Source organism: Dendrobates tinctorius, unplaced genomic scaffold (assembly GCF_039654945.1).
Source record: "Dendrobates tinctorius isolate UK_male_01 unplaced genomic scaffold, ASM3965494v1 ptg000120l, whole genome shotgun sequence".
Lineage (NCBI taxonomy): Eukaryota > Metazoa > Chordata > Amphibia > Anura > Dendrobatidae > Dendrobates > Dendrobates tinctorius.
In genome coordinates this window covers 33,936,323-33,948,472 of record NW_027361788.1, presented here as the reverse complement: position 1 = coordinate 33,948,472, position 12,150 = coordinate 33,936,323, and the positions used below count along the sequence as shown (strand labels likewise).

The following is a 12,150-nucleotide window of genomic DNA, read 5'->3' as shown; positions in this document are numbered from 1 at the left end:
CCGAGGCCGGCTTCCTGGCGTTAATCATCGTGGCTACCACCTCACGCCCAAACCCCGCCGGGGTCAGGACCCAGGACTCAACGGCCATGCCGTCAAACACAGGGCCCCTAAGTTCGGGTGGTAGATCGGCCCCTGGGACAGTAAGTCTGGCCGTTCCAGTAGACGCCATGGCACGTCTGCGAGGAGCTGTACTAGATCCGCGTACCAGGCTCGACGGGGCCAGTCTGGGGCCAGCAGAATTGCCGGAACCCTCTCCCTCTTGATCTTCCTGATTACCCTCGGGAGAAGAGGCAGAGGGGGAAAAAGGTAAGGGAGCCGAAACTGGCTCCATGGAAGAACCAATGCATCCGCTGCAATCGCTCGCGGGTCCTGAGACCGGGCGACAAACCTGTCTAACTTGGCGTTCTCTCTGGAAGCCATCAGATCCACGTCCGGAGTTCCCCACCGCTGGCAAATCTGCCGGAAAACCTCGGGGTGCAGGGACCATTCTCCTGCCGCGACCCCCTGCCGACTCAGGAAATCTGCTGCCCAATTTTCCACGCCTGGTATATGGACCGCTGAAATTACTGAGTGGTGCCTCTCGGCCCAACGAAGTACATGTTCTATCTCGCGCATGGCTGCCCTGCTGCGCGTGCCTCCCTGGTGATTCACATACGCCACTGCCGTGGCGTTGTCTGACTGGACCCGGACTGGGCGACCCACTAGCCAGTGCTGAAAATGCTGCAACGCCAACCGCACTGCTCGAATCTCCAACAAGTTGATCGGCAGAAGGGCCTCCTGGGGAGACCACTGCCCCTGAGCTGTGTGATGACGAAACACTGCTCCCCAACCGAGAAGACTCGCGTCGGTTGTGACCACCAACCACTGATCTGGAGGAAAGGGTTTCCCCTGAAGGAGAGAGGAGTCGCGCGTCCACCATTGCAGTGCCCGCCGGACCTGAAAGGACAACCTGCACTGATGATCCAGGGAGAAAGGACTCCTGTCCCATGCTGCCAAAAGAGCATGCTGCAGGGGGCGAAGATGAAACTGCGCAAACGGGATTGCTTCTATTGCTGCTACCATCCTTCCTAGCACCCTCATCCCAAATCGAATCGTGTGAGGGCCTGGCCGCTGAAGACTCCGAACCCCTCGCCTTAGCGCCTGGGCCTTGTCTCGAGGGAGAATTACCAACCCTTGGGAAGTGTCGAAAATCATCCCCAGGAATGGAATCCTCTGAGCTGGGGTAAGACATGACTTCTTCCCATTGACTAACCATCCCAGGCGGGATAGGGTGTCCAGCGTAATGCCGACATTCTCCTCGCACGCCTGAAAAGACGATCCTTTCACTAACAGGTCGTCCAAGTATGGCAGCACTACTATGCCCCGAGAATGAAGAATGGCCATAACGACCGCCATCACTTTCGTGAAATCCCTGGGTGCCGTGGCCAACCCGAACGGCAGAGCCACAAACTGGAAATGCCGGCCATTTATCGCAAAACGAAGGAACTTCTGATGCGGAGGAAAAATAGGGATGTGCAGGTAGGCATCCTGGACATCGATTGAGGCCAAATACTCTCCCTGCTCCATGGCCGATATCACTGACCGGAGGGATTCCATCCGAAAGTGCCTGACCTTGAAGAACCTGTTTAGGAGCTTTAGGTCCAAAACCGGTCTTACTGTTCCGTCCTTCTTGGGGACTGCGAACAGGTTGGAATAAAATCCCTGGGCCTCTTCGCCCTCTGGTACCGGGATAATGACCCTGTTGTGCAGAAGAATCCTGATGGCCCCTAGCAATGCCTCTGCCTGGGATTGCAATTTGGGAAGACGGGATTGAAAAAATCTCCTTGGAGGGTGTCCGATAAACTCTATTTTGTACCCGAATGACACCAATTCCGCCACCCATGCGTCGTGTGCCACCTTGACCCAGACGTGGCGGAACCTGAGCAGACGACCGCCTACTCTGGTGTCCTCGGGTACCTGATGCCTCAAGTCATTTTGTAGAGGGCCTCTGAGACCTAGCTCCCCTTGACCTGGGTGGACGGCCCCGCATCCTCCCCAGCGGGTTGGCTCTATACGTGACCTGGCGCTCTCTGTCTTGGTTGCGACGAGCCGGGGCAGTAGAACCGGCCGCTGATGCCCATCCTGGGGCGCGAAATGCCCGAAAGCGCGCCTGTGGTTGACGAAAGGGCGGTCTGCTCTTCTGCTGTGGGAGAAAGCTACTCTTTCCCCCCGTGGCATCTGAAATAAGCTTGTCTAGCTTCTCCCCAAAAAGCCGATTACCCTGATAAGGCAGAGATGTTAACGACTTTTTAGAAATCGAATCGGCCCGCCATAGCCTTAGCCACAAGGCTCTCCTAATGGCGATAGCGTTTGCTGCGGCTAGCGCCGCGCAATTAGCCGCATCCAAGGATGCATTAATTAGATAGTCTCCTGCCATCGAGATCTGATTTGCTATCTCAGACACCTCTACCGGCAAATCTCTGTCCTGCAGGACTTTGTTCAAAGACTCCGACCACGACATCATGGCCTTGGCCACCCATGTAGCTGCGAAGGAAGGCAAAAGCGCTGACCCCGATGCCTCATACACCGAGCGGGCTAGACCCTCTATGAGCTGATCCGTGGGGTCCTTAATGGAAGACCCACTAGGCACCGACAACAATGATCTTGAAGCCAGGCGTGACACTGGGGGATCCACAATCGGAGATTCTGCCCACTCTTTACAGAACTGTGGTGCAAACGGGTACCTTGTCTCTAGCGTTTTCTGCCCTGAAAAACGCTTGTCTGGGCGTTCCCTGTGCCGCTGTACCGTGTCCTCGAATTCAGGATGGGTGCTAAACACCCTATGTGGGCGCCTGGCCTTTTTAAAAGATATCTTATGCCCAGCGGCCAGGGAGACATCCTCCTCAATACCAAGAGTCTGATTGACGGCCTTAATGAGACTGTCCACTGTCTCCCGACCCCCCGGAATATCCAGATCCAAGGCTTCCTGCCTATCCTCATCCGAACTCTGCTCGCTCTCAGACAATGGTGATGGAGAGCGAGATGCCGCACTCACAGATGCCGAAGCACCGGAGGGGCCCGGAGACGCCATATGGGTTTTTTCCCTGTACGCCTCTTTAGAGAGGGTACGGCCCCTGCAGGCCAGCGGCTCAAGTGAGGTGGATGAACCTTCCCAAACCGGAGAGCCGTTGTCTCTACCCCTATCCGGGGCCTGAAGGGTCTCGATCGCCTTCGTAAGTGAAGCCATAGACCGCGATAGCGATAACGCCCATTCCGGGGGCTCCGACCCCCTGGGCTCCGTTGGCGGGGAGGGCTCCTGGGCGCGTTCGGAACTACAGGCCTCACATATCTTAATGGTCTGCGCTCGCGTGAACACAGCCCCACAGGAAATGCATGCGGTATAAAGGAAGGTGTGCTTCTTCCCTTTTCCAGACATACTGCGGAAAAAAACCTTTTCCTATATATTATGTCTTTTTTTTTTTTTTTTTTTTATGGCCTCCAGGGGTATGAGGAGAAGGAGGACAACCTGCCCTAGTGTGGCCAAGACGGGGTCGCACTTACCCGAGCTCCGGCTGCCTCCCCGTGCTCCTGTGGTGCTGCTGGCGCTCGACTGCCGTGTGGAGGCTCCCAGCTGCTGTCTCCCTGGGTAGGCTGCGATGCTTCCTGACCGCGGCCTACCCCATTCTGACGCCGGGGCCTCCATTTAATCCAGCGCCCGCCCAGTATCCAGGGGCGGCGCTGGATCTGACGTCGTTGGGGGGCGGGCGCCGGACCCGACGTCACGCTGGGGGCGGACCTTCCCCCTGCATCCTAGGCCAACGCCGCGGCCCAAATTTCGGCCCTGCCCCCCGCCGCTCCGAGGGGCAGGCCTTCCCCGTGGCCTAGGCCGCAAGCCGCGGGCTAAATTTCGGCCCTGCCCGCCCGCAGCACCGGGGGGCGGGCCTTCCCCGCGGCCTAGGCCGCAAGCCGCGGGCTAAATTTCGGCCCTGCCCGCCGCAGCGGGGAGCGGGCCTTCCCCGCGGCCTAGGCCGCAAGCCGCGGGCTAAATTTCAGCCCTGCCCGCCCGCCGCACCAGGTGGCGGGCCTTCCCCGCGGCTTAGGCCGAAGCCGGGGGCTAAACCTGAGCCCTCTTCCCTGCGGCCTAACTCGCCCTGGAACTGGCGCCTACTCAGCCCGGCGTGCTCCTTCCCCCGCCCGGCCACCGAGTGCCGTGGCGAGGGAGAAGGGGAACACGCCGCTGCCCCTGCTGCGCCGAAGAAGCCCACCTGCTCTGCCTGCAGGCAGAAGAGGGGAGCCGCTCCAGCCCCTGGAAAGTACGCTGCAGCCCTGGCCTGGAAAAAACCTCCCGCTGCCCAGGAGCCCTGCTTACCCTGAGGTAAACTACATCTTCGGACGGTGCAGGCACCCTAGCTCCGTCCGCCTTGGCTGGGCGAGGAGAGGGACCGTCCGCCACCACGCAGTACCCGATTGGCGTAGCCGTGGGGCCGCACAGACTAGTCTTGTGCCTCTGTGCAAGCCCATGGTTTCGCTACCTAGGGGTGGACAGGGCTAAGTCTGGCATAATGTCCCACGTCGCGGGAGAGGGAACGTGGAGGGACACTCGCACGTGGTCGCCCGTTGATGGTTTGGGGAAATCGGATTCTTTCAATAGGATGCGTTACCCCTGTCATATCTTCTTTAAAATAAAAAAGAAAAATAGATGTCTGGGGAAAAGTCCCAGAGATGTCCCTCGGTGCGGGAAAGGATACGCGGAGGAATACTCGCGCGTGCTCGCCCGTTGATGTTTGGGGGAGATCGGACCCTTTCAATAGGGTCCGTCGCCCCAGTCTCCTCTTCATAGCAAGAAAATGTTAAAAAAAAAAAATATATATATATATAGTCTGGAGAGACCCAGACTGCGTGTGCCTCCATCAGACACTAAGCAAAAAACTGGTTTCCGCCCGCTGTCGGGGGGAGGGTGTATGCGGCGGAGGAGGAGCTAACTTGTTTTTTGTATACTTAGTGTCGGCCTCCAGACGGCAGTAGCACACACCCACAGTCTCTGTGTCCCCCAATGAGACGAAGGAGAAAAAAAAGGCGAGGACCAGTGGAAAGCTGCTGAGAATTTGAGCTTATGGTCTCCAGTACATATCACTCGTGTTACACAGATTGGTTACCTTGTCTACTCATGGAAATGTGAGCCAGTGGCCAAATGCAACTTGGCCATTGTTCTTACCTCCCACACTCCTCTAGGGGAGCTCCTTCCTTACAGGCAGGGTAAAATGGCACAGTATAAGGACATTTTTTGTGCAGGTTAGCAAGGAATAGTTCACCCACTTTGGGATATCGTTCTGATAGACCCAAGGCCACGGATGCAATAAGAAAGGCGGTATTATGATTAGACGCCACTTCCTCTTCCCCTTGATCCTGTGGATACAAGACTATTGTTCAATATACAAATATACACACTATATATTGAGCCCCAACATGGCTGTATTTTTTCCAGAAACAGCGCACACACGTGCATAAGTTGTGTGGCATTGGGGGACAGCCCCATTCATGTAAAATGAGGCTGAACTGCATTACCACCCACAGCCTATGGACAAGAGAGGCGCTGTTTTTTTATATTGTTTTCTTAACTCTCAAGTAAACAGTTTAATATAAAGAGCTGAAGCCATTATCTAAAATGTCTTCTGAACTACTCACCACTAACTTTTCCGCCAATTTTAAAGCCACAAAGTCGAGACTCCGGGGATGCTGAGACAGAAGAATTGTCCGCCTGGCAAAGACGGGTGGCTTACCCATCAGGATATTATTGATCTTGTCAAATGAGTCCTTCGCTATTGATCCTGAAGTGGGCGAAGGAAAATGGAACACAAAAGCTTCAATACTTCAGCTTCATTAATGATTTCAGTATTGGACAGTAAGTACAACCCAAAAATAAAGAACTGCAGCAGCCATTGATCTGACCTCACCTGACACACTGGATATTTGGCTGACGATGGTGCTAATGACCCTCTGGAGATCAGATCTCAAACTTTTTGCCTGGAGGAAATGGTGACACAATTAGATAAAAGATATTAAAGAAAGACTACATATGAGGAGGGCTTTGGGTACCTGAGGATCTTCGGACATGGCAAAATCTTCACAGAGTTTCTGATGCTGCTCCAAGACTTTCTTCAGCTCCTGGTATCTCTGCAATGTGCACTGGGAAGCTTTTCTCTGAAGTCCTACCAACAAGATATTATAGGTTAATGGGGCATCTTTTCCAGTAATTCAGAAGTGGCCTCAGAATGACAGTAGCCATACACAGCATTAGCTCTGGGGGCTGACCATCCTGGGCTTAAGTTTGATATAATGCATCTGAGAAACCTGTAGCAAACCCTCAGCTGTGAGGGATAATGAGGAATTCCTATCTTTAGGGCATGCAATCACTTTATAATTGATGAAAGTCTGGGCACTGGTATCCTACTGGTCCTGCGAATGGAAGGGTTGCAGCACTGATTCAGCCCTACGGCCCTTTCTCTGTTCTTCCCTGAATAGCGGCACTGCAGCCACTTGCTGTATGGAGACTGCAGGTGGCCCCAATTCATTTTCATAGAGCTTTGCTGCAGTTTCCCTGCACAGCGGTAGGCCGGCTGTGACTCTGAATCACTTCTATGGGCCCTCCATTCTCAGGATGGGTGGGAATTCCAGTGGTCAGGACCCCCCACTACTCATTAACTGGTGATATATCACAACAACATTTCCCCTGGGGAAGCTGCTTGCTTGCAGAGATACACGTGGGGCTCGTTTTCTCTGACTTGCTCGTTATATATTTGCTATATATTTTTTTCTGGTCTTTGGATCCCATATATCGCTGATCCCTTTAATGACTGATCAGTCATCATCAATACGATTTATTTTTAAGGTATGTGCCAGGTATTTAGGGATGATTTTCCCTCTAATAAGTATTAGGCATCACATATAGTTACTGTGGATATTTATTACATATATATTTTCTATACTTATTGCACTTTGTCATGTAGTATTGTTCCATTTGCTCTGGTCGCGTTTTAGTGACCACACATTGTGTACATTTTTTTTTTTGATTATTGGGTTATATATTCCTACATAGTATTTTTGTCATTTCCAGTGACTTGATATAATGTAATTTTCGCATTTATTTAATCATTTGGATAATCTTGCAGCAGTCCAAGTTATGGGTAATTTTGTGTTTTTTTAATTCTGCATATATGTCTCAATAAAAATATATTCTTTTTAATTAATACGGATTTGTGTGCTTATTACATTTTAAATGCTCTTTCCCCTTGTTTTTTGTACGTTTATTGGCTTACTCATATAGCACCCATCTATAGAATATATACGGCATATATAACGGCTGGGCATCCTCATACATATAGTTCCATATCCTAAGAAATTTAATCACTAATAGTTATGCATTGGGTTTTTAGCATTTGGGTGATTTCCATTCACTGAATGCAAGAACAGTGGGAGATCCACAAGCAAAAAGTTGCAGAACTTTCCACTATACAATTCCAAGACATGCAGGTCTGCGACTGAGCAGCAAGTAAACCACTGGACACCAGGCGATTGCTGGGAAAGACTCCTCTAAGTAGTACTTACCTTCTTGCTTAGTTTGCCTGTGGTCCTGTGCTGGCGCTGGGGTCTGTGGCGCCACCTGTTGCTGCTGCCATAGCAGTTCGGCCTGTTTTTGCTTCTCTTTGGCAGCAGCTTCTTCAGCCTTCTTCCTCTCTTCCGCTGCAGCCAATTCCTTCTCTATGGTGTTAGCCAACATCTGCATCTCCTGCAGGGACTGTTCACCAACACTTACATCTTCCTGAGTGGGGAAACCTCTCTGTGGTGGAGAAAGACCCCGATTAGGATCATTATGGTTGTATGTAAAGAATCGACTGATGATTGCCCTAAATCCCAGACTTGGAACATAGGGCTCATGGGGTCACCCAGCATCATGGAGCCTTTAACATGATGGGTGATATTTTAGCGTATATTAGTATGCATTTTGCATGAGAATCCATATTACCTCACTACTAGAGCGAACGACTGATGATAAAATGCCGCATATCTGGTTCCCCCGATGGCCGTATGCAGAGAGGTCCACGCGCAAAGCTTCCTGCTGCTTGTAATCTACTTGAATTTTCTGGACGAGCTGCAGCACCTCTTGCTGTAAAAACCACAGGCGCCTCATCCTCTCGTGACCTTCCTCCTGACGGATCCTCTCCAGTTCCTGCTGGCGTTGCTGTTCGGCTTCACGAAGCTTCAAAGTCAGGAGCTAAAAGGAACAGAGAAAAGAAGTTACAGACTGGAGACACATGGAGAGATTGTGTGATATAGTGCTCTATAGTCCAGTGAGCGCTAGTTAAAGGGGCATTCCAGCAAGAAAAGGAATCGTCACATATCTTCTGACTGATAAATCTTACAGGGGTATTCACTTTATGGGACTCTTGAGGGTTAAGGGGCTGCCATGCTGGTGTAATGTTGCATCCTTATCTAGGTTTTTCTCTGTACACTGGCCAGAAGGGGAACACGCCACTAAAAAAAGCACAGCAGTGCCCCTCATTCTCAAGATTAATGGGGATCCAATAGGTCAGACCCCGACTGACTGCAAAGATATGGTGTGTACTAGTGAGAGACAAAAAGGATTATGGGCACCAATGGAAATAGAACAACAGTGCAGCCAAAGTGCTTGGGATTTATCATCACTTTTTAGGACTTTCCATTTGGATTTGTAGCTTACATTCACAGAAGATATGGGGCTTTTAATTCACTTTCCCCATTAACAGTGTGCTAAAAACTCCTCCAGAAAGTCAGTTTGTCACTTGGCACTGACCTTTGCTCTATGACGATGTTCCTCCTTTAATTTTTCTTGCTGTCCCAAGGCCTCCTTAGAGCTTCATAAAAAGAACAGGATGTAGACATTAGTTATCGATCCCCCGGACCCTGTATAACATCACATAGGACCATGCCGGTGGTGTGCTCCCTCACCCCTTCTTCAGTTGTTCCAGCAGCTGATTCTTCTCCTGTCTCTGGTTCAACTCCATCATCTCCTCAAATCGCTTCAGCTGCTCAACAGACTTTTCAGCTAGAGATTTGCTAAACTGGTCGCACATGTCAATACGAGCCTGAATTTCCTCCTTAAAAACAAAGGCAAAAATTAGGATGTAAAATTAAGATTTTTGGTACTGACCATAAACTTTTTATTAATTTTAATAAGTTATATTTTACAACAATTTAAACTCCATTGTACATCGTTACAATATCTTTCTCAATCATTTGACAGATAAATATACTATTAATTTAACAATTAAATATTATGGAAAAAAGGGAAAGGGAAGGGGTGATTAAAACAGATCATTATACCATATATTACCATTTATAACTATTACATCTCTACGACTACAGTGTTCTGTCTGAACGATCGCCAGCTGTCCCATCTCTTGAGATAGGATATTGTATTATTGGTGGATGAAGCAATTATCTTCTCTGATAAACAATGGTCATTCACGGGTTTTTCCAATATCCTGCGATTTTAATTCTAGTAGCTATGAGGATGTGTGCAATCACTGTCCTGTACTCATATGGAATTAAATCCAGGTCAATGGCCAGAAGCGCCTGCTCTTTCCCAATTTTCATTGGGATGCCACTAATTTGAGACACTAAATGGGAGACTGCGCCCAGAGCTGCTCCACCGTATGGCACCTTCACCAGACATGTAACATATCTGCGTTGGCGTCTCTGCACCTCCAGCACACATCGGGGGAGCTGCGGTAGATCTTAGACAATCTGTATGGTGTGAAGTACCACCTGTATAGCAGCTTTCTTGCGTTCTCCATGTCATTGGTGCATTTAGAGTGTGTCCCTATCATTGAGAAGGACGTCCGCCATTGCCCCGGGGTGATTCCGCATTGCAAGTCAGTCTCCCATTTGTGGAGATACAAGTCCAGAGAGGGAAAGATATCCTCCAGCATAAGATTGTAGCTTACAGACAGCGCTCTCATCTGCCGTGCTGGGGTGAGGAGCATCGAATATAGTTTGGAGGGTTGTGAGAATATGATATTTTTTTTTGCTGTAGAAAATGTCTTATTTGTAGATATTTATTATGATCTTTTTGTGGAAGGAGATATTTCTTTCTGATCATAGAGAAGGTCAACAATATTCCTCCTTCGTACATATCCCCAACCAATAGGACTCCCAGGGATTTCCAATTACGAATCTGGAGGTCCGGAATACACCGCTCCAAAGTCTCTATCGGGGCTTTAGAGAGCGCGAATGTAATAGTCTGCAGTTTATTGATCAGAATGCTCCACACTCCCAGCGCCGCTTCCACTGTTGGTGGCAGACACAATTTCCTATCATTGCTGGGGTTAGGCCCGATAATGATATGTGAGTAAAAAAACTATGCAACATTTGGGGATTTTGGATGTTTCTCAATATCTATCCAATGTCTGTCATCCTTATCATTCCACATCAACCTCAGTTGTTCAAATATGGCCGCTCTATAATACCTCACCACTGAGGGGAAGCCCAGTCCTCCCTTTTATTGGGATATATAGTATATCTGCTTTAACTCTCTGCTGTTTTTCCTGCCATATATACTTTAATATGATTATTTGTAATTTTTTTGAGTTTTTTCATGGGGACTGCGATGGGAGGTTGCGGAATACGTACAATATTTGGGCAATTATGACGGACGCTTTTCTTCCCAGCCAGGACGTCGTATTGTCTCATGGACAGCATGTTGCCTTTGATCTTTTGTCTCAGAGCCTCATAATTTAATGAGAGCATTTCATCTACTGAGGGCGCAAAGCAGATTCCAAGAGAGGTTATATTTTCATTGTCCCATCTAAAGGGATATTTAGCTTTTAGGATTACAAGGTGCGGGACAGAGGGCGTTAGATTCAGAATTTGGCATTTAGGGATAGTCAATTTATAATATGAGACTTGGGTAAAGGAGTATATCATTTCCATGACGCTATTAAGCGACTCTTCGGGATTGATAAGGGGTAAAAAAAATGTTGCCAGCAAATAACCCGATTTTGTGCTCTGCATTGCAAATTTTAATACCGGTTATTCCAGGGTGTGATCTGATTTTTTCAGCTAAGGGTTCGATTATTAGGGGAGAGAGTGGGCACCCCTGCCTCATTCCATTAGTGATATTAAATGTATCTGACATTATTCCTGAAATGAGAACTGAGGCTGACGGGTTAGAGTATAGAGGTGTGATCACCCGGAGTATATTACTGCCAAACCCAAATCTGGACAGCACTTCGAACAAGAACCCCAATGCACCCGATCGAGCGCCATTTCGGCATCTAAAGAGGGGAGCATAGAGGGGGTCTGCCTCCCCCCTGGCTATATGGATTATATCAATCATCCTCCTAGTACCATCCAGGGTCTGTCTCTAGACTTAACAAATTGATGGTCCAATCAGGGATTTTTCCTGGTTTGGAGATGGGTATAATTGTTGCCTGAATCATCTCTTGGGATTTTCCTGCTTTGCATACAATTTTGGAAAATTTGTGTCATGTGAGGGATTAGTATGTCTTGAAATATTTTGAAGTACACGCTCGTTAGTCCGTCAGGGCCGGAGGACTTCTTGTTTTTCATTCCTCTAATTGTTTGCTGTATTTCTGTTTGAGATATTGGTTGGTTTAACCCCTTTCTGCCATGAGACCCGGCACAATTTGACCATGGACGATATAGTACGTCACAGAGATCGGCCGAGCACACAGGTGGTGTGTGGCCGATCGCGACCGGGTGTCAGCTGATTCTCACAGGGTTAGAGTTGGGCTAAAGTTGGGTTTAGGGTTGGAGCTAAAGTTAGGCTACTTTCACACTTCTGGCTTTCTGAATCCGGCGCTTTGCGTCGAAAATGTGCAAAACCGGATTCTGTGATATGTGGCGCCGGATCCGTTTTTTTTCTACATTGACGTACATGGTAGCCGCATTGCGCCGCATGGATAGGCGGTGCGTCCGGCTTTTGCTGGATACGGCAGAGAGTGACGGAGCGGCATCAGGAAAAAACGTTATATGTAACGTTTTTTTTCTGTGCCGGACCACTTTTTTAAACAGCGCATGCCCCGAAGATTTCCTCTGGCATGCATGTTAACCCTTGAAGCTGCAAAAGAATCTCTCTCTCTGTCTCTCTCTCGAAAGAGCGCTGTATCCGTC

At 49.3% G+C, this 12,150-nt stretch overlaps 1 protein-coding gene across 1 annotated transcript in view; it reads right to left on the bottom strand.

Annotated features, from left to right (window-relative positions):
- Positions 1-12,150, bottom strand: part of GLE1 (GLE1 RNA export mediator) — a 71,462-nt gene that overhangs the window by 38,753 nt on the left and 20,559 nt on the right. Inside the window, exons 4-11 of the mRNA XM_073541112.1 lie at positions 8,965-9,113; positions 8,810-8,870; positions 8,003-8,251; positions 7,585-7,816; positions 6,076-6,188; positions 5,934-6,003; positions 5,665-5,807; positions 5,195-5,385 (exon numbers count right to left, since the gene is read on the bottom strand). Of these exons, the coding sequence (XP_073397213.1) occupies positions 5,195-5,385; positions 5,665-5,807; positions 5,934-6,003; positions 6,076-6,188; positions 7,585-7,816; positions 8,003-8,251; positions 8,810-8,870; positions 8,965-9,113 (1,208 nt within the window). The remainder of the gene's footprint in view (positions 1-5,194; positions 5,386-5,664; positions 5,808-5,933; positions 6,004-6,075; positions 6,189-7,584; positions 7,817-8,002; positions 8,252-8,809; positions 8,871-8,964; positions 9,114-12,150) is intronic.